General features: G+C 42.0%; 1 protein-coding gene across 1 annotated transcript in view; it reads left to right on the forward strand.

Annotated features, from left to right (window-relative positions):
• The window catches only part of SCN8A (sodium voltage-gated channel alpha subunit 8), a 124,099-nt gene that overhangs the window by 36,610 nt on the left and 65,817 nt on the right, over nt 1-21,672 (forward strand). Inside the window, exon 2 of the mRNA XM_075265874.1 lies at nt 180-510. Coding sequence (XP_075121975.1) covers nt 235-510 — 276 coding nt within the window. The 5' untranslated portion in view covers nt 180-234. The remainder of the gene's footprint in view (nt 1-179; nt 511-21,672) is intronic.

A 21,672-nucleotide genomic window follows, 5' to 3' on the forward strand; every position in this document is an offset into this window, starting at 1 on the left:
ATTTTAAGGGATTTTTAGTTTAGCCTTACGTTTTATCAGAAGCTTTGCATGAAGTTCCTTCCTACGACTGTGTAATATTCAGCTTATTACAATAAACATATATACGGTAATATATGTTATTATTAATAATTTTGTTCTCATTTATGATTTTTTTTTAATTCTATTTTTTTTCCTTACAGAGTTTTGTCTGTCTTGGGTGCTATATAAATAAAGAAGTTGCTGCAGGATGAAAAGATGGCAGCTCCGCTTATGGCACCACCCGGCCCTGATAGCTTCAAAGCATTTACCCGTGAATCATTGGCTGCCATTGAAAAACGTATAGCCGAAGAGAAGAAGAAAAAGCCACCAAAGCCGGACAGTAGCCACAGAGACGATGATGAAGACAGTAAACCAACACCAAACACTGACCTGGAAGCGGGCAAAAGCTTACCGTTTATCTATGGCGATATGCCTGTGAAACTTATTGCTGAGCCAATCGAAGACTTAGACCCTTTTTATTTAAACCAGAAAGTGAGTCCAAGAGAAATAAGTCAATGGGATTACAGGTTCTTGTGCTTGAGATGCTTTCCACTAAAGAGTCAGTAAGAGTGGCCATAGGCTCTATTGGTTTTTGTTTTTCAGAATTGGTGTCAATGCAACCATTATGAATACATGGATATGAATTATTATCTGCAACATAACGTATTGGTAGTCTGCGGAAACAGGGTTTGCCTATCAAGTAGATTATGCTCAGGATTCCACAAACCTCAGGCTGTCCATTTATTGGTTTGGAGATATTTGCAACTTGTAGATAATATCTGTAAATGACACGATGATAATGTCTTTGGAAGACATATTCATGTAAAGTCATATTATTCATCTTCATATCAATAACCTTTTGCTTCTATTAATATGTGACATCCAAGCTTGGTCAGATGAGGTCAGGAACAGAAATCAATGAACCAAGGAATGAATAAAAAAAAGTTAACAAATAATATAGTTTCGCTCACGGATTATCAGGATGAAGCAGAAATTGCTGCGGACTGACAGACAGCCTTGAGAATGAGGGGGTTATATATTCAGCTGGGACACCGAAACAGTGCGGTTTGTGACATTGTTTACACACTGCAAGCCATGCTCCTCTCTTACCATATAAACTGTATCTACAAGAATGGGTACGGCGTCGCTGCCCCCTAGATTTCAATAGGACAGCACTGCAGTACCCACACTCGCCACGACAGTTTGTGTGGTGAGTGAGCAGTGCGGCTCGCAGTATATAAACAATGCCACAGACTGCGCTGTCTCGATACTGGTGATCTGTGGGGTCCCAAGTGTCAGACTCTTGGCAGATCTAATATTGATGACCTATCCTAAGGATACACCATCATCGTGAGAAACTGGATAACCCCTTTAATGAGGACCAACTCCAAATCTTAGTATCCTTCAAAATGCTCGGAACAGGTGTATTTTATTCTCTTGCTTCTATCAATCCTGAGCAGAGATGTCTGCACCTCATGAGTTTTGTCTCAATGGATATTCTTGGGGTTTGGCCTTTCGGGTTTGTTTCGGGCTGGACTGGCTTGAAGGGCTATTATTATAATCCTAACCCAGAGGATAATAAATGGAGGCGCAGGGGAGGTGAGAAAAAAATAACTGTTAGGGTCCATTCACACAGTAAAAGCGCTCTCAATTTGGCAGAATACACGTGTAAAAAATGTCATTGAGGTCAATGGGAGTCTTATTTTTACACGTGTATTCTTTACACGTGTATTGGGACAAAGTGAGCGCGTGCTTACTCCGTGTGAATGGACCCTTATACTTACCTTACCACACCTCTCCTGGGTATCCTGGTGACATCTGGTGGTCCCAAATAATAACAGTGTTTCACAGGTGGCAAACCCTTAAAGTTTTGGTTTCAGGCTGAACCTGAAACTTTTGGAAAATTCTGGTCGAATCCAGTTCTAACCAAGCACCAGAGCAATCGGTGGTGTTATTTTCAGCACCAATATGCTAGTTCAAGGAGCCTCAGCACAGAGTAACACCAGGCTCAATGTGTGTCTATTTTTACTGACGTAGAAATGTGAGGGTAGCGTTTATGTCGCATTTACGCAGCGTTTTTTACTATGAGCATATATACGCAGCGTTTGCGCTCATAGTAAAAAAAGCCACGTAAACGCGACATAAACGCTACCCTCGCATTTCTACGCCAGTAAAAATAAGCACACATTGAGCCCGGCGTTACTCCATGTGAAGGCCCCCTAAGGCTAAGGCCCCACGTAGTGAGCTGCAGCCAAAGTTCTGCAGGAAGAATCACAGTGGAAACACATTGCACAGCGCTTTTCACAGAAAGTCTGCAGGGTTTTCCTCTGCGGACTTTCTGCTTCAGGGAAAATGCTGGCATTTCCATACGTGTAACTGACATGTAGGGTTTTTAAAATTGCAGCAGGTTCGCTGCAGATATCTTTCTGCAGTGTGTTCAATGTGTGGATGGGATTAGCCAGAATTTTAAAATTAGATTAGAAAATTACATATTTTGCAGATTTTAAAGATTTTTTTTAACCATCTTAGTGGCAACATTCTGTTGTCTTGATCGGTGGTCAATAGAAATGACCATGAATACACAATAACGACTTCATGGCTAGGATTCTGACAAGTCCCAGACTCTAGAAAGTTCCTGCTTTCATGGTTGTATACATTGGCTACCAGCCAAACAGACCGGCTAGCTAGACTGGCTAACAAACTGTCATCACTAAGATAGTTAGAGAAATCTATAAAACTCTGCAAAATTTTTCAATATTTATATCTATCATTACATTACATTATATTGTCTACAAATTTAAATATGTTTATGACAAAACCCATTAACGCTGGGTTCACACCAACGTCTGGACTCCTTTATCAGGTTTCCGTCTTCTTCTTATATCGGACACAGAGTACTGCATGTCCGACTCTGTGTCCGGTTTAAAAAAAAAACGGTTTTGCCGCGAGAGCATAAAATGCTCACCGCCGCTCACGGCCGGACACTTTTCAAACCCATTCAAATGAATGGGTTTGAAAGATGCCTCAGGTTTCCGTCTCCTGTACTGTTTTATGCAGGAAACGGAAAACTGCAGAACGGAGACCGGGCGCAGATGTGAACGAGCCCTTAAAGGGATTCTACCATTAAACTACTTTTTTTTTCTAATTACCACGTCGGAATAGCCTTAAGAAAGGCTATTTGTCTCCTACCTTTAGACGTGGTCTCCGCTGCGCCGTTCCATAGAAATACCGGTTTTAACCAGTATGCAAATGAGCTCTCTGCAGCAATGAGGGCGGGCCAAAATGGCCGCCGGCCTGCTCCTGTATTGAACTGCAAGAGCGGCGGCCATTTTTGGGTAGCCACTCTTGCAGTTCAATACAGGAGCTTGCCGGCGGCCATTTTGGGGTGGCCTCTCTATGCTCCTCTATAGAACTACAATAGCAAGAGAAGCCAGAAGAGGCGGAGTTGCTGCAGAACAAGGAGGCAGCGCACGAAAGAGCTCTCGGGCAGCAATGGGGATGCGCTCATCAGCCTTTCAGCGCTGGGGCCCGCCCTCATTGCTGCGGAGAGCTCATTTGCATACCGGTTAAAACCGGTATTTCTACGGAACGGCGCGGCGGAGACCACATCTAAAGGTAGGAGACGAATAGCCTTTCTTAAGGCTATTCCGACGTGTTCATTAGAAAAAAAGGTAGTTTAATGGTAGAATCCCTTTAAGCTCTATACTGTGAGGCGGACAGTCCTCAGCAACAACAGACATTCAGGGACCACCCACTTGACAGTAGAAAGTCTAATTAGCATATTGGGTGCATAAATTTGGAATGATTGCTTGGGAACGGTGGTGGCTAGGGCAAAAATTCTAACTGTATTGGATTCATTGGAGCGGTGCCTATTGAAGAATGCAAAGATTTGGAGCTGATGAGGGTGGTATAAGATCCTCTTTCACACTCTTTTATGCTACTGCAGACAAAGCTTGGATCAAATGAAAGATGGAAATTAAGGCAGGAAGATCTAGGATGTATTTTTGTGTATTTTCTGTGTATAGCGTTCCTCTGTATGCCATAGGTTTATGCAGTATACGCTCAGTGCTTGCTGGTTGCAGTAGTTCAATGGAATACGAGCCAACCAATCCCAAACTGGTTGCTAAAATGTCTTGCGCCCAGTAGGTAAAATAAGATCCAAGTAGGTAAAATGAGTTGTTGTCCTTTTGTTACAGATATAAAATTCACTCTGTAGTTGTGTTAGCACTAGAAAATCGCAGTACATGCTATATGAAGATGCATAACTTAATTGAAGATTTTTTCAAAGGGTATTGTATCAATAGCAGTAAGTGTCCATATGTCACATCATACAAGGTGCTGCATATATAGCGGCTCAAAGTGTTGTGTTCACATAACGTCTCATAGGAAATGCTGCATATAGCGGCTGTACTTTCGTAACATATGTTCCATAGTATGTTACATCCAATATCGTAAGATAGCAATAACCATTGAATAGAGATCAAATTTATACTGTACATCGTCTGGTGTGACCTTTTTCTGTGAGCAGAGTAGTACAGGGATGCAGGCATGCTAGCTATACCATATTGATCTTTGTAGACAACAAAACACAACTGATATCTATAATGTGAGCTATAAGAACTGGCTTATTATGTACTTTCTATAAAATTTTGAAAGGTATGCTTTAGGTTGAGGCCACAAGTCACAAGGTCCACTGTGGGTAGCATCCTGCAGCAAACTTGCCTGCGGCAAAAGCAGTTGAAATTGACTTTTGAGATTGCATTTCAGTGTTGGTCTTACCCCTATAGCTGGGGCAAGAGATTGGAACCAGTCCCTGACCCCCAGGTTGGTTCATTGCTTGGGTCTACATGACCCTGGGTTAGAACCTGTCCCTGAGTAAATTTGCTGTTTCCCTTGCAGATTGGCTGAAATCACTATGGGGAATAATATTGCGTGCAGGGCCCACTAGGGGGTAACCCACTGTGTGCAGAGGCCACTATGGGGCATAGTACTTTGTGCAGGGGCCGCTATGGCGTAGTGGCCCCTGCACACAGTATTATTCTCCATAATGGCCCCTGCACTTAGTATTATGCCCTATAGTGTCCCCTGCATACAGTATTATGCCCCATAATGGCCCCTGCACACAGTACTATGCCCTATAGTGGCCCCCCGCATACAGTATTATGCCCCATAGTGTCCCCTGCATACAGTATTATGTCCCATAGTGACCCCTGCACACAGTACTATGGTCTATAGCAGTGGTTCTCAACCTTTCTAATGCCGTGACCCCGCAATACAGTTCCTCATGTTGTGGTGACCCCCGTTTGGAACACGCGTCCATAATGGCGTGCGTTCCAGCTGAATAGTGCTGCTGCAGACAGTACCACGGCTTCTCAGTGGCTAAAGCCATCAGAAATATGTGTTTTCTGATGGCTTTAGGCATACCTCCCAACTTTTGAAGATTAGAAAGATTAGAAAGAGGGAATTTAGCTCCGCCCACTTTTATGTTGACTCCACCCATTCTCATTCATTTTTCATGTGCTCCCACACAGTACAATCCTCCTACAGTCACCCGTACATTATATGTCCCCCCGCCATCTCTCCCCCAGTTTCATATAACCTCTTTATCTGCCCCCAGTTTCATGTCCCCCCTCCATTGCTGCCCTCAGTTTCATGTCCCCCTATCTCTGCCCCCAGTTTCATGTCCCCCATCTCTTCCCCAGTTTCATGTCCCTCCATCTCTGCCTCCAGTGTCAAGCCGTACCCCCTTCATCTGCCCACAGTTTCATGTCCCCCCATCTCTTCCCCCAGTTTCATGTCCCCATATGTTCCCCAGTTTCATGTTCCCCCAACTCTGCCCAGAGCTTCATGTCCCCCCATCTCTGCCCCCAGTTTCATGTCCCCCATCTCTTCCCCAGTTTCATGTCCCTCCATCTCTGCCCCCAGTGTCATGCCGTCCCCCCCTTCATGTGCCCACAGTTTCATGTCCCTCCATCTCTGTCCCCAGTGTCATGCCGTTCCCCCCTTCATGTGCCCACAGTTTCATGTCCATCCATCTCTGTCCCCAGTGTCATGCTGCACCCCCCCCCTTCATCTGCCCACAGTTTCAAGTACCCCATCTCTTCCCCCAGTTTCATGTCCCCATCTGTTTTCGGTTTCATGTTCCCCCCATCTCTGCCCAGAGCTTCATGTCCTTCCATCTCTGCCCCCAGTGTCATGCCGTCCCCCCCCTTCATGTGCCCACAGTTTCATGTCCCTCCATCTCTGCCCCCAGTGTCATGCTGTCCCCCCTCTTCATCTGCCCACAGTTTCATGTCCCTCCATCTCTGGCCCCAGTGTCATGCCGTCCCCCCCCCTTCATCTGCCCACAGTTTCATGTCCCTCCGGGCGCCGATCAGTTGAAACCGGGACATACCTCCCACCGACCAGGACGGTTGGGAGTTATGTGGCGACCCCTGTGTTTTGGTCGTTCGACCCCTGCCGGGGTCGCGACCCACAGGTTGTGAACTGCTGCTCTATAGTGTCACCTGCATACAGTATTATGCCCCATAGTGGCCCCTGCGCACATTACTATGCCCTATAGAGGCCCCTGCATACAGTATTGTGCCACATTGTGGACCACCAATTAACAATTATTATACTCTGGGGTCTTTTCAGCCCCCAGAGTATAATAATCGGAGACCCTGGGGAGGATACAAACATAAAAAAACACTGTTACTTTCCTCTCCCTGGGCTCTGGCACACTCCCTGGTGATGTCGGCCATGGACCAGACGTCACCTGACTCAGGCTGGCATTGCGACACATAATGACGCTGGCCTGTGCCACGTCATTATGAAAAACCAAAACCCCCCCAAGAAACGCAGCAGTAGCGGCTGCCGCTGGGCCCCCTATTGTCCTGGACCCTGTGGCAGCCGCTACCACTGCTACCCCGGTAATAATGCCCCTGATCACACCCAAATACATGACACATTACACCTTTTTATACTGTTTACCTTAATAAAACCTATAGTTGTGAATTCACACAGAGTTTTTTGCAGAAGGATTTTGAGGTGGAATCTGCCTCAAAATCTACCTCAAAAAACTCCAAACATTCATTTCAAAGCTAGTCAGTAGTAGATTTTTTCCTCTAGCTGATTTTCTCAGATAGATGGGGAAAAAAGCAACATGACCCATCTTCAGGCAGATTCCTCTTTGAAAAGCCCATAGAAATATATTTTTTTACATTGTCCACCCTTTTATAAGATATGGTCCCTGGATGGTTATATGTAAATTAGCTTTTATTCTCCAGTAGGGGGCAGGTTACTGCTCATTTGGTGAATAAGAGCTAATTTACAAGATGCCAAAGTGATGAGGGGCACAGATGAGGTATGTGATATATATATAGCATACTATAATTGGTGACAGGTCCACGTTAAAAAACAATAATATATAGATATAGCTTTTATTAGGATAAACAGTAAAGTGAACAGTGATAAAATAACATTACCAAGTAAACGTTAACTAATATATACCCCAATTTAAATCACTGCATTTTTGGACTGTAAGATATAATCTTTTTTTTTTAAATGTAGATTGTAAGCCCGATATAGGGCTCATAATGTACATTTTGCCCTATCACTATGTCTTTGGAGTATGGAAGGAAACACAGGGAAAATACACCAACTCCTTGCAGATGTTTTGTCCTTCGCAGGATTTGAACTCAGGACTCCAGCGCTGCAAGACTGAAGTGCTAGCCACAGAGCCACCATGTTGCCCACGAATATACTTTTTATCAAGGAAAACCCTCGATAAAAAGTTCCTGCATCTTATAGTGTTAAGTCTGCTTAAAGGGGTATTCCCATCTCAAGGATCCGATCTATACTGGTAGCTTATGTAAATTGAAGACTTTTCATAAATATATTGCTTTTACAATGCTGCTTTGTTTTCCTGCTATGTGAAATTATTCTTCCCATTGTTTACATAGTGTTTCCATAGAGCTGGACCTGTGTGATAGGACAAGTGACATCACTCACTGCTCTCACTGTTATCTACAACTCTGCTGGCAGGACAATCAGTTCAGCTAATTGCAGTTTGCTGATGAAGCCCTGTCTGTTATCTCTCTATGTAAACACACAGATAACACTGAGTCCGTTCTCTACAAGTATTTGTATATTATCTGCATTCATATTAGATCTCTAGTAATAAGTATTGTGATAATTCATAATGCCCTATGCAGCAAGCAGGGGGGAGGGGGGAATACAGGAAGTGAGAAGAGACAGCAGGCAAATCTGCTGAAATAGGGAGTTGGGAAAACCAAAGCACCAAAGTCTTCAGGGAAAACAAATCACAAAAATTGAGAGGCGAGCATACAACCTAATGTGTAGGGTGAGGGAAGAGAAATCACATACTGTGTACCGAAGTAAGGAGAGAAACCTTGGCAGACTCTGCATGAGGAGGTAGGGGGAATTCTCACACTGCTCTGCATGAGGAGGTAGGGGGAATTCTCATACTGCTCTGCACCAGTCTTTCACTATCACTAATGTATACCAAAGGCTTTATCTTTGTCCTTTATGATTTCTAATGTAGTCTGCATTCACTGACTGAAAATCTTGGTCTTATCCCAGCGCAGCACTTTCCCTTATGCTGGCTTAACACAAGCGTCTGAACTCCGTTATCAGGTTTCCGTCTTCTGCATGCAGAAGACGGAAACCTGTCATGCCGAGTCCGGCTGTGAGCGCACAGCGAGCGTTTTATGCTCTCCGTGGCAAATCCATTTTTTTTAAACCGGACACAGAGTACTGCATGTCCGACTCTGTGTCCGGTTTTAAAAAAAACGGTTTCGCCGCGGAGAGCCTAAAATGCTCACCAGCGCTCACGGCCGGACACTTTTCAAACCCATTCAAATGAATGGGCTTGAGAGATGCCGGCAGGTTTCCGTCTCCTGCCCTGTTTTGTGCAGGAAACGGAAATCTGCAGAACGGAGACCGGGCGCACATGTGAACGAGCCCTGAGTTGTACACTCTTATTTCACAACAACTTGCCTACTCCTACAGTCCAACTGCTCTCAGAGACAGACCAAAAGTACAGAGACATAGCAGACATCTCAGCATTGCTCAAGTCTGTACGTTGAGAAGAGGGGTACTACCTGAGAGCCCGTGCAATGTATGAGACATCCGTACATTGCACCGAGAAATGTCTCTACTGCAGCCATTTCACATTTGTGACGGAGTTGCAGCAGGGAAAGACTCGCTGCAGCAAAAGCCTTTTTTGTGTGTATTTGATACCCCATATATTGCACTTGAACTCTGTATTTTGTGAAGTACTTGATATACCATTGTCCCTTAGATTAACAGCCCTACTGTATATTTCCACATACATAAAATATGTTCTCCAGCTTTACATTTTACACTGCTGTTCCTGCCTTACAGGAATCTGATGTAAACTGCTCCGAAAAATATGGCAGTATGTTCTTCCTGGAAATGTAATAAGTTTATAAAATTCTAAAGAGTATGTGTCATTTTCTCCCCATGATTCATCCCTGTCCTACCATCTGGTGGCATCCGCTCCTTCACTATCTGTAACTTGTAATTTGGAGGAAGTATAGATCCTTGTGTGGGCAGGGTTACACGCAGGCGGCCATGTGCCTTTTGACTCTCTTTTTGCACTGTGGTAAGCAGCTCTGAGCTCAGGGACATCTATTAGAAGGAAGGCATAGAGCATAGAGAGAGCAGTGAGAGCAGTGAGTGACGTCACTTGTCCTATCACACAGGTCCAGCTCTATGGAAACACTATGTAAACAATGGGAAGAATAATTTCACATAGCAGGAAAACAAAGCAGCATTGTAAAAGCAATATATTTATGAAAAGTCTTCAATTTACATAAGCTACCAGTATAGATCGGATCCTTGAGATGGGAATACCCCTTTAAGCAGACTTAACACTATAAGATGCAGGAACTTTTTATCGAGGGTTTTCCTTGATAAAAAGTATATTCGTGGGCAACATGGTGGCTCTGTGGCTAGCACTTCAGTCTTGCAGCGCTGGAGTCCTGAGTTCAAATCCTGCGAAGGACAAAACATCTGCAAGGAGTTGGTGTATTTTCCCTGTGTTTCCTTCCATACTCCAAAGACATAGTGATAGGGCAAAATGTACATTATGAGCCCTATATCGGGCTTACAATCTACATTTAAAAAAAAAAGATTATATCTTACAGTCCAAAAATGCAGTGATTTAAATTGGGGTATATATTAGTTAACGTTTACTTGGTAATGTAGCATAGAGACGTTGCTCCGTCTGACCAAGCATGCTTGAAACACAATTCTGCTGACAGGGTCAGACACAATGTATAGTTGCGGTTTGCTCTCTGTGCACAGGTATAACAAGGGTAAGCCCTGCTGAATGTGATTTACAATGGTTTTAATTTCATCTGAAGTAGTTAGAATATGATATTCTATAATAGTTCTTCAATGTATTCATTCAGCTGGCTGAAATGTCACAGTACATTACCTAAGCACAGGCATGGCTGTTTTTATCGGTATAAGGTTTCAGCGATAACTTGTTGGTCCGTGTTTATGGCTGATGATACGTCGGTGATAATCGGATTCACTTTTGGTTTTGATAATGGCGGTCTTATTCCACAGAACATTACACTTTGTGCAGGTTTACTTCTTCTTCACCATCATCTTATCTACTATGAGTATATTCAGTAATCTCAAACCTATAGATACTTCCAATCTCCATAGCCAAGGCTACGTTCACATCTGAATTAGAGTCCATCTGAAATCTTGGATAAAAAGTAATGTAAGCCAATCCCCATGAAAGAAAAATGGATACCTGACAGATCCCATTTAGTCAATGGGGTCTCTAAGGATCGGTTGTTGTCTGTCATTAGATGGATCCGTTTTATTGCTTAATCTGGTCTTCTGGTCCTCATCGTATCTGTGTTAGAAACTATGACATAAAGGCTCACAAAATGCGTGGCCACTTTTTTGTTGGTTTGCAATAGAACTGACCCAGCTTCATGACTGGTGATGATCTCTGTGGATCCGCCATAACCAATGGCTTTGTTGTGTTTGACATTCTCTAAAGCTCTTTATTGCCCCTTTAAACCAGATCTGACAAGTCAGTGCTATTAGGGCAGAATAAGATAGAATGGTAGAAAGGAAATATGGACATACTAGCGTCTGCCTGCAACTTCGTCTGCGTGTTGCTGTTGTTGATGATCCGCTTATATTTAGCCAATTGCTCTGGCGTTTCGGGTCTGTTACATCTCTGTATATTCACAGCATACCCAGCTGTGCTACATCTCTGCATATGCCCAGCATACCCAGCTGTACTACATCTCTGCATATGCCCAGCATACCCAGCTGTACTACATCTCTGCATATGCCCAGCATACCCAGCTGTACTACATCTCTGCATATACACAGCATACCCAGCTGTGCTACATCTCTGCATATGCACGGCATACCCATCTGTGCTACATCTCTGCATATACACAGCATACCCAGCTGTGCTACATCTCTGCATAAGCTCTCCTACATCTGGCAATTTGGATGAAAGAGGTTTTCTTATGTCAGTGTCTGAGCAGCTTCTGTGTTATAAACGGCTGAACGGATTTGGATGAAATTTGGCACAGTTCTTACCCCCCCCCATCAGAGCCTGAACCCAACTTTCCTCCCTCTTACTCACACAAAGTCTACACCCCATGTATCCCTCTTGCCGACACAAAATGTTATTCTTTATAGAATGATAGGTTATTCTTTTAAAATAATTTTTGTATCTATTTCCAATGTTTTTCAAGATCTTTGCTTGTAGACAGTCAATGGGAACCTTCATTGCATACTTCCAGTGGATATGAACCTGTCCTGGTCATGTAATGGATGTACATGTGCAAAGCTGGGTCTTATAACATGTTTTTATCTTCTGGGTGTAAACAGTAGAAGTTCTTATTGCATTACAGACTGTGTGGAAATGATACAGAGGGTTTGGTAGAAATATTATAACTTCTCATTATACAAAGAATAACACGTATTTGTAAATGACTTTATTTATTTGAGGCATCTTGACATAGAGTTAGGCCAGGGCCCAAGTAGCATAAATGCCGCAGTTTGGCATTACAGTACAGTAGTGGATGGGATTCTGGCTTGGAAATGCTACAATTCAAAAAAAAAAAAAAAGTTACGTTTTTGTAAATCACAGCTTGTCAATTATACCTATAGAAATGCTGGCGGCTTCTGTATAGGTATAATTGGGAAAGTTTCCGTTGCATTGTTTTCTGAAGCGCTGTGGCTTGATACCTGGGGCCTTAGGGTTCATTCACACGGAGGAAAATGGCGCTGAATTTTCAGCGCTGAAAAAATTGATTTCAATCGGTTCTTCTAGCTTTTTTTAACACTAGCATCCACTCCAACTCTCAGTGCTGTGATGAAGCCTGGTAGGTGTTTGCTGTGAGCAGCAGTCCAAGCAATAGTTTTGTAATGTCAAAATGAAAGATCCAAAATTTCAGGGTAGAGTTATATACCACCATGTACAGTATGAGTACTGTATACTGGGAGAGTTACATATCACCATGTACGAGTACTGTATACTGGGAGAGTTATCTATCACCATGTATGAGTACTGTATACAGGGAGAGTTACCTATCACCATGTATGAGTACTGTATACAGAGAGAGTTACCTATCACCATGTATGAGTACTGTATACTGGGAGAGTTATCTATCACCATGTACGAGTACTGTATACAGGGAGAGTTACCTATCACCATGTATGAGTACTGTATACAGGGAGAGTTATCTATCACCATGTATGAGTACTGTATACAGGGAGAGTTATCTATCACCATGTATGAGTACTGTATACTGGGAGAGTTATATATCAACATGTACGAGTACTGTATACTGGGAGAGTTATCTATCACCATGTATGAGTACTATATACAGGGAGAGTTATATATCACCATGTATGAGTACTGTATACAGGGAGAGTTATCTATCACCATGTATGAGTACTGTATACAGGGAGAGTTATCTATCACCATGTATGAGTACTGTATACTGGGAGAGTTATATATCACCATGTATGAGTACTGTATACAGGGAGAGTTATCTATCACCATGTATGAGTACTGTATACTGGGAGAGTTACCTATCACCATGTATGAGTACTGTATACAGGGAGAGTTACCTATCACCATGTATGAGTACTGTATACAGGGAGAGTTATCTATCACCATGTATGAGTACTGTATACTGGGAGAGTTATCTATCACCATGTATGAGTACTGTATACAGGGAGAGTTACCTATCACCATGTATGAGTACTGTATACAGTGAGAGTTATCTATCACCATGTATGAGTACTGTATACAGGGAGAGTTACCTATCACCATGTATGAGTACTGTATACTGGGAGAGTTATATATCACCATGTATGAGTACTGTATACTGGGAGAGTTATCTATCACCATGTATGAGTACTGTATACAGGGAGAGTTACCTATCACCATGTATGAGTACTGTATACTGGGAGAGTTATATATCACCATGTATGAGTACTGTATACTGGGAGAGTTATCTATCACCATGTATGAGTACTGTATACAGGGAGAGTTATCTATCACCATGTATGAGTACTGTATACAGGGAGAGTTATCTATCACCATGTATGAGTACTGTATACAGGGAGAGTTATCTATCACCATGTATGAGTACTGTATACTGGGAGAGTTATCTATCACCATGTATGAGTACTGTATACTGGGAGAGTTATATATCAACATGTACGAGTACTGTATACTGGGAGAGTTATCTATCACCATGTATGAGTACTATATACAGGGAGAGTTATATATCACCATGTATGAGTACTGTATACAGGGAGAGTTATCTATCACCATGTATGAGTACTGTATACAGGGAGAGTTATCTATCACCATGTATGAGTACTGTATACAGGGAGAGTTACCTATCACCATGTACGAGTACTGTATACTGGGAGAGTTATATATCACCATGTATGAGTACTGTATACAGGGAGAGTTATCTATCACCATGTACGAGTACTGTATACTGGGAGAGTTATATATCACCATGTATGAGTACTGTATACAGGGAGAGTTATCTATCACCATGTATGAGTACTGTATACAGGGAGAGTTATCTATCACCATGTATGAGTACTGTATACTGGGAGAGTTATATATCACCATGTATGAGTACTGTATACAGGGAGAGTTATCTATCACCATGTATGAGTACTGTATACAGGGAGAGTTACCTATCACCATGTATGAGTACTGTATACAGGGAGAGTTATCTATCACCATGTATGAGTACTGTATACTGGAAGAGTTATCTATCACTATGTATGAGTACTGTATACAGGGAGAGTTATCTATCACCATGTATGAGTACTGTATACTGGGAGAGTTACCTATCACCATGTATGAGTACTGTATACAGGGTGAGTTATATATCAACATGTACGAGTACTGTATACAGGGAGAGTTATCTATCACCATGTACGAGTACTGTATACAGTGAGAGTTATCTCTCACCATGTATGAGTACTGTATACAGGGAGAGTTAACTATCACCATGTATGAGTACTGTATACAGGGTGAGTTATATATCACTATGTATGAGTACTGTATACTGGAAGAGTTATCTATCACCATGTATGAGTACTGTATACAGGGAGAGTTACCTATCACCATGTATGAGTACTGTATACTGGGAGAGTTATATATCACCATGTATGAGTACTGTATACTGGGAGAGTTATATATCACCATGTACGAGTACTGTATACAGGGAGAGTTATCTATCACCATGTATGAGTACTGTATACAGGGAGAGTTATCTATCACCATGTATGAGTACTGTATACAGGGAGAGTTATCTATCACCATGTATGAGTACTGTATACTGGGAGAGTTATCTATCACCATGTATGAGTACTGTATACAGGGAGAGTTATCTATCACCATGTATGAGTACTGTATACAGGGAGAGTTATCTATCACCATGTATGAGTACTGTATACTGGGAGAGTTAGCTATCACCATGTATGAGTACTGTATACAGGGAGAGTTAGCTATCACCATGTATGAGTACTGTATACAGGGAGAGTTACCTATCACCATGTATGAGTACTGTATACAGGGAGAGTTACCTATCACCATGTATGAGTACTGTATACAAGGAGAGTTATATACCACCATGTATGAGTACTGTATACAGGGAGAGTTATCTCTCACCATGTATGAGTACTGTATACAGGGAGAGTTAACTATCACCATGTATGAGTACTGTATACAGGGTGAGTTATATATCACTATGTATGAGTACTGTATACTGGAAGAGTTATCTATCACCATGTATGAGTACTGTATACAGGGAGAGTTACCTATCACCATGTATGAGTACTGTATACTGGGAGAGTTATATATCACCATGTATGAGTACTGTATACTGGGAGAGTTATATATCACCATGTACGAGTACTGTATACAGGGAGAGTTATCTATCACCATGTATGAGTACTGTATACAGGGAGAGTTATCTATCACCATGTATGAGTACTGTATACAGGGAGAGTTATCTATCACCATGTATGAGTACTGTATACAGGGAGAGTTATCTATCACCATGTATGAGTACTGTATACAGGGAGAGTTATCTATCACCATGTATGAGTACTGTATACAGGGAGAGTTATCTATCACCATGTATGAGTACTGTATACAGAGAGAGTTACCTATCACCATGTATGAGTACTGTATACAGGGTGAGTTACCTATCACCATGTATGAGTACTGTATACTGGGAGAGTTATCTATCACCATGTATGAGTACTGTATACTGGGAGAGTTATCTATCACCATGTATGAGTACTGTATACTGGGAGAGTTACCTATCACCATGTATGAGTACTGTATACAGGGAGAGTTATCTATCACCATGTATGAGTACTGTATACTGGGAGAGTTATCTATCACCATGTATGAGTACTGTATACAGGGAGAGTTATCTATCACCATGTATGAGTACTGTATACAGGGAGAATTATCTATCACCATGTATGAGTACTGTATACAGGGAGAGTTATCTATCACCATGTATGAGTACTGTATACAGAGAGAGTTACCTATCACCATGTATGAGTACTGTATACAGGGTGAGTTACCTATCACCATGTATGAGTACTGTATACAGGGAGAGTTACCTATCACCATGTATGAGTACTGTATACAGGGAGAGTTACCTATCACCATGTATGAGTACTGTATACAGAGAGAGTTACCTATCACCATGTATGAGTACTGTATACAGGGAGAGTTATCTATCACCATGTATGAGTACTGTATACAGAGAGAGTTACCTATCACCATGTATGAGTACTGTATACAGGGTGAGTTACCTATCACCATGTATGAGTACTGTATACAGGGAGAGTTACCTATCACCATGTATGAGTACTGTATACAGGGAGAGTTACCTATCACCATGTATGAGTACTGTATACAGAGAGAGTTACCTATCACCATGTATGAGTACTGTATACAGGGAGAGTTATCTATCACCATGTATGAGTACTGTATACAGAGAGAGTTACCTATCACCATGTATGAGTACTGTATACAGGGTGAGTTACCTATCACCATGTATGAGTACTGTATACTGGAAGAGTTATCTATCACCATGTATGAGTACTGTATACAGGGAGAGTTACCTATCACCATGTATGAGTACTGTATACTGGGAGAGTTATATATCACCATGTATGAGTACTGTATACTGGGAGAGTTATATATCACCATGTACGAGTACTGTATACAGGGAGAGTTATCTATCACCATGTATGAGTACTGTATACAGGGAGAGTTATCTATCACCATGTATGAGTACTGTATACAGGGAGAGTTATCTATCACCATGTATGAGTACTGTATACAGGGAGAGTTATCTATCACCATGTATGAGTACTGTATACAGGGAGAGTTATCTATCACCATGTATGAGTACTGTATACAGGGAGAGTTATCTATCACCATGTATGAGTACTGTATACAGAGAGAGTTACCTATCACCATGTATGAGTACTGTATACAGGGTGAGTTACCTATCACCATGTATGAGTACTGTATACTGGGAGAGTTATCTATCACCATGTATGAGTACTGTATACTGGGAGAGTTATCTATCACCATGTATGAGTACTGTATACTGGGAGAGTTACCTATCACCATGTATGAGTACTGTATACAGGGAGAGTTATCTATCACCATGTATGAGTACTGTATACTGGGAGAGTTATCTATCACCATGTATGAGTACTGTATACAGGGAGAGTTATCTATCACCATGTATGAGTACTGTATACAGGGAGAATTATCTATCACCATGTATGAGTACTGTATACAGGGAGAGTTATCTATCACCATGTATGAGTACTGTATACAGAGAGAGTTACCTATCACCATGTATGAGTACTGTATACAGGGTGAGTTACCTATCACCATGTATGAGTACTGTATACAGGGAGAGTTACCTATCACCATGTATGAGTACTGTATACAGGGAGAGTTACCTATTACCATGCATGAGTACTGTATACTGGCCTGATGAATAGCCGGGGGGTCAGTACCCACTGATTATTAAGTGCTGGCATATCCTATCAATGAGCGATCACGTCTTATGCCAAGTATACCCCTTTAATGCTCATTTACTGCATCAATACAAAGTTGCTGTGTAAATGAGTACTGCATGGGTGATGTAACCCTTCCTGATCGACTGTATCACTGTAATACAGGAACAGTTGGGGTTAATATAATGATGTGAATCATGAATCCAGAATGAAGCATGTTTCGTAGACATGTGGTTTTACTGGAAATGCAGTCACTGATGACTGGTATTCTATTGTAGGACTGACTGATCTGTCCACAGGTGAGCACCTCTATGTGCAATGCATAGAAGGATCCCTAAAGGGCTGTGAAACTCTGAAAGAGCCATGAACATAAGAAATACTTTACTCACCTCTCCCTGGACCTCCTCTTCAAACATGTTGGCGGTAGTGAATTGTGTTTTTTATGTTAAGAGAGTCCTTGCTGCAGACATAAGGGGGTGTTCACACTACCGTTGGTGTCCGCTCAGCAGTGTCCATGGCTTTTGTCCGTACAAGATTTTAGCAGACACTAGCTGGTCCTTTTGTAATTTCCATTCATTTCAATGGGATTTTGTCTTGAGCTCTTTAGTGTTTGTTTGTGTCCTTTAGTATCCATTTATAGCCATGTCCGTTTTTTCCAGCGGACAAAAAAATCCTACATGCAGGACAGGAAGTGTCCGTTTTTTTTTTTTTTTTTTTTTTACATTGAGGTCTATGGACAGTGGATATATAATGGACAGGAACTTAGCCACTGATAGCCATCAGTTAGTATTCGTTTGTGTCCGTTATGATAGGCGTCTGTGTTTTTTTTTTTGTTTGTTTTTCTTTAATGGACACCTTCTGAGCCGACACCAACGGTAGTGTGAACCCTACTTAAGAGTTAGACTTGATTCACATCTGCTCATGGGTTTCCGTTCGGGGGTCCACTTGGGGACCCCTCCCCGAACAGAAACCTAATCCACATAAAAAAGCAGTTACCTTAGGGAACTTGTGAACCCCTTAGACTATAATGGGGTCCGTGTGGTTTTCACACGAAAAATATGGAGAGAAAAGTGTTGCTTGCAGCACTTTTCTCTCCACGTTTTTCATGCGGAGAGGGGAACGGAATCCCTGAATGCAGGTGTGAATCAGGCCTAAGATTGTCTTATCACTATGAGACAGAATAGCACACAATTCTGAATTATTTGAGAGTTCTCCGCAGTTCAGGATCACTGTCTTTTGGCCAAAGTATAATGTTGTAAGACTTATGTTCACACGTGTGCCTTGCTGGCCTTGTTCAGGGTTCCTTTGTAGTTATTGGCTATTTGTTAGCAAATGCATAAGTATAAGTATAGCATGCACTAATACTGCTGTCAGAATGAATGAGACTGAGAGAATTATAAAAAAGTTTTATTATAAGTCAGTGGGATCTGATAGGAGATATTTTATGAATCCATCAAATTGATCACTTTTTTATGAATGGCAGCCATAGCATATATATTATGCAGTCTAAAACAATATGGAAAATGAATGTTAAAAAAATAATAAAAATAAAAGTACTTAATTCAGCAATTGGGGGAAATTTATTGTTCCAGCTATGCCAGAAAACTAGATGTAGCACACTTTTTGTTGTGTAAATTAAATTGTGAAAGAAGCACCAGCCCCTTATGCTGGGTTCACACGAGCGTTCGGGTGTCTGTATCAGGTTTCCGTCTTCTGCCGGCAGAAGACGGAAACCTGTCAGACTGAGTCCGGCCGTGAGCACCGGTGAGAGTTTTATGCTCTCTGCACCGAAACCGTTTTTTTTTTTTAAAGCAGACACAAAGTCCTGCATGTCCGACTCTGTGTCCGGTTAAAAAAAAAAACTGTTTCGCCGCGGAGAGCATAAAACGCTCACCGGTGCTCACGGCTGGACATTTTTCAAACCCATTCAAATTAATGGGTTTGAAACATGACTGCAGGTTTCCGTCTCCTGCCCAGTTTCGTGTTCAGTTTTTTTTAACAATCATAAGTGAATAAGGGTAGATGGGAGGAGAGCGTAGGGGGAGATAGATGAGGTAGGGGGGAGCTAGGGTTGAGCACCACCAGCTGCAGAAATACCATTGGGTGAAAGGATTAAAGGGGTTGCCAGACAAAAATGGACAACCCTTTTAACTTTTAAATTATCCGGGGGCATTGAAAAAAAAAAAAAAAATCATACTCGCCTGTCCCCACTGCTCCGGTGTCCTCCCGTGCCTCCTGCTTCTTCTGCTTTGGCGGTTTCACGCCAATCAGCAGCCTCAGCAGGTCTCAGGAAGAGGACCCGTGATGTCATGTAACTGCTGGCGCCAGAACTCTGGAAGAGACCCATTCACCAGAAGAACCGGAACACGCTATGAGGACACCATCAGCATCGGAACAGGTGAGTATGAATTTTTTTAAAAATTTTCAATGCCCCCACCTGATTTAAAAGTTAAAAGGACTGTCCATCTTTGCCTGAACAACCCCTTTAAGACTAGCATAAACCACGCCATGCTAGTGAATTCCCCCCATTATTTGTCTAGCCTCTCCATGCATTAGTTCTATAAGGCTAAGGCCACACATTGTGGAAAGGCAGCTTTTTTTGCATCAGATTTTACCGCATTTTTTTTTTAGCCAAAGTCAAAAAGGCAGAAGTATAAGTAATTCCTGTATATTTCCAAATCCAGTTGAAGCCACTCTTGGTTTTGGCTTAAAAAACATGGCAAAATCTGCAACAAATTAGCTATTTTTCCACAATTTGAGACCTCAGTCTTAGGAGCATTGTCATAAAGTTTTATTATGGTATTTTCTGGTAGGTTATTCCAAATGTCTAGTAGAACTTATCACTGTTCCTCCTAAAGCAAATTTATACACAGAAGATTTTGTTGCAGGCATTTTTATGACTATCCCATTCTTCTGAATGGAACTTGCAGAAATTTATGATGAATGGAACTAAGTTCTGCAACAAAATCTGCTGTGTGTGAATTCACCCTCAGGCCTTACTTATTTAGCAGTTTTTGCATATATAATATTTGGGTCAGAAGGAATACTATATTTCATTAAATCGGACCTTTCACCACCTCCACCAAGTCCAGCTCTTTACATGATTCACTGATTCACTGCTTCACTGCTTCACTGATTCTAGCACAGGTAGAATTTTCTTTCTAGTCTTCACTAGTCTCTAGTTTGTTCTAGTCGTCATTAGTTCTGGTCCCTGATATGCTATTTCGGCCCTGTACTGTCAGGTGGGCGGTGTCAGGCAGGCACAGGCAAGGGGTGTGATACTGAGCTCTGGCACTGGCTGCTCTGATTGGAACTCTGAATCACACCCCCTGCCTGACACTGCCCATCTGACATTACAGAGCTTACATAGCACATCAAGAACCAAAACTACCTGCACTTGTTCTCTGGAATGGTGGGGGCTAGAGAAAAAATTCCAACTGCACTGGAATCAGTGGAATGCCGCCTATTAACAGATGTTAAGATCTTGAATTGGTCAAGATGGTGAAAAGTCTTCTTTAGGGAGACATTGCTTTAAAAAGGCTGGTTTGCAGCATGTGGATGTTTATTAGACAATGCATATCCTGCTAAGAATACTGGGAAAGAAATATGCAAATAAGTCTTCACTGGTGGAAAAGGAGAACTTGATCCCCTTCTCTTTTTCATAGGTAGCTTTCTATAGATCATCGGTTTGCTTTTCATAAAACCTAGTAGCATAGCCCACAAATAAAGCCAAGCCATAATAACTCTTCCAAAAGGAATAGGAACCCATCCGCAGACAGGTTGTGTCGGGTGATTGCCTTTCATCAGTGTGAAGCAGGGTCCTCATGTCTAAGACCTCTGACCGAGACAACGGACAAGAGACAATAACCTGGAAACAGCATCAGTATTTGTAAGCCAGAAGTGGGTCCAAAACACGGAAACGGAGCAAATCTTTCCATTACACTTTATCTATTTAGATTGCATTATGGGATTTGGCATACAAATACTGATGAAAAATACTGAATTTTGAATTCTACCATATGAAGGTACCCTTTGGCAAGGGCT

Source organism: Leptodactylus fuscus, chromosome 2 (genome assembly GCF_031893055.1).
Source record: "Leptodactylus fuscus isolate aLepFus1 chromosome 2, aLepFus1.hap2, whole genome shotgun sequence".
Taxonomy (NCBI): Eukaryota; Metazoa; Chordata; class Amphibia; order Anura; family Leptodactylidae; genus Leptodactylus; species Leptodactylus fuscus.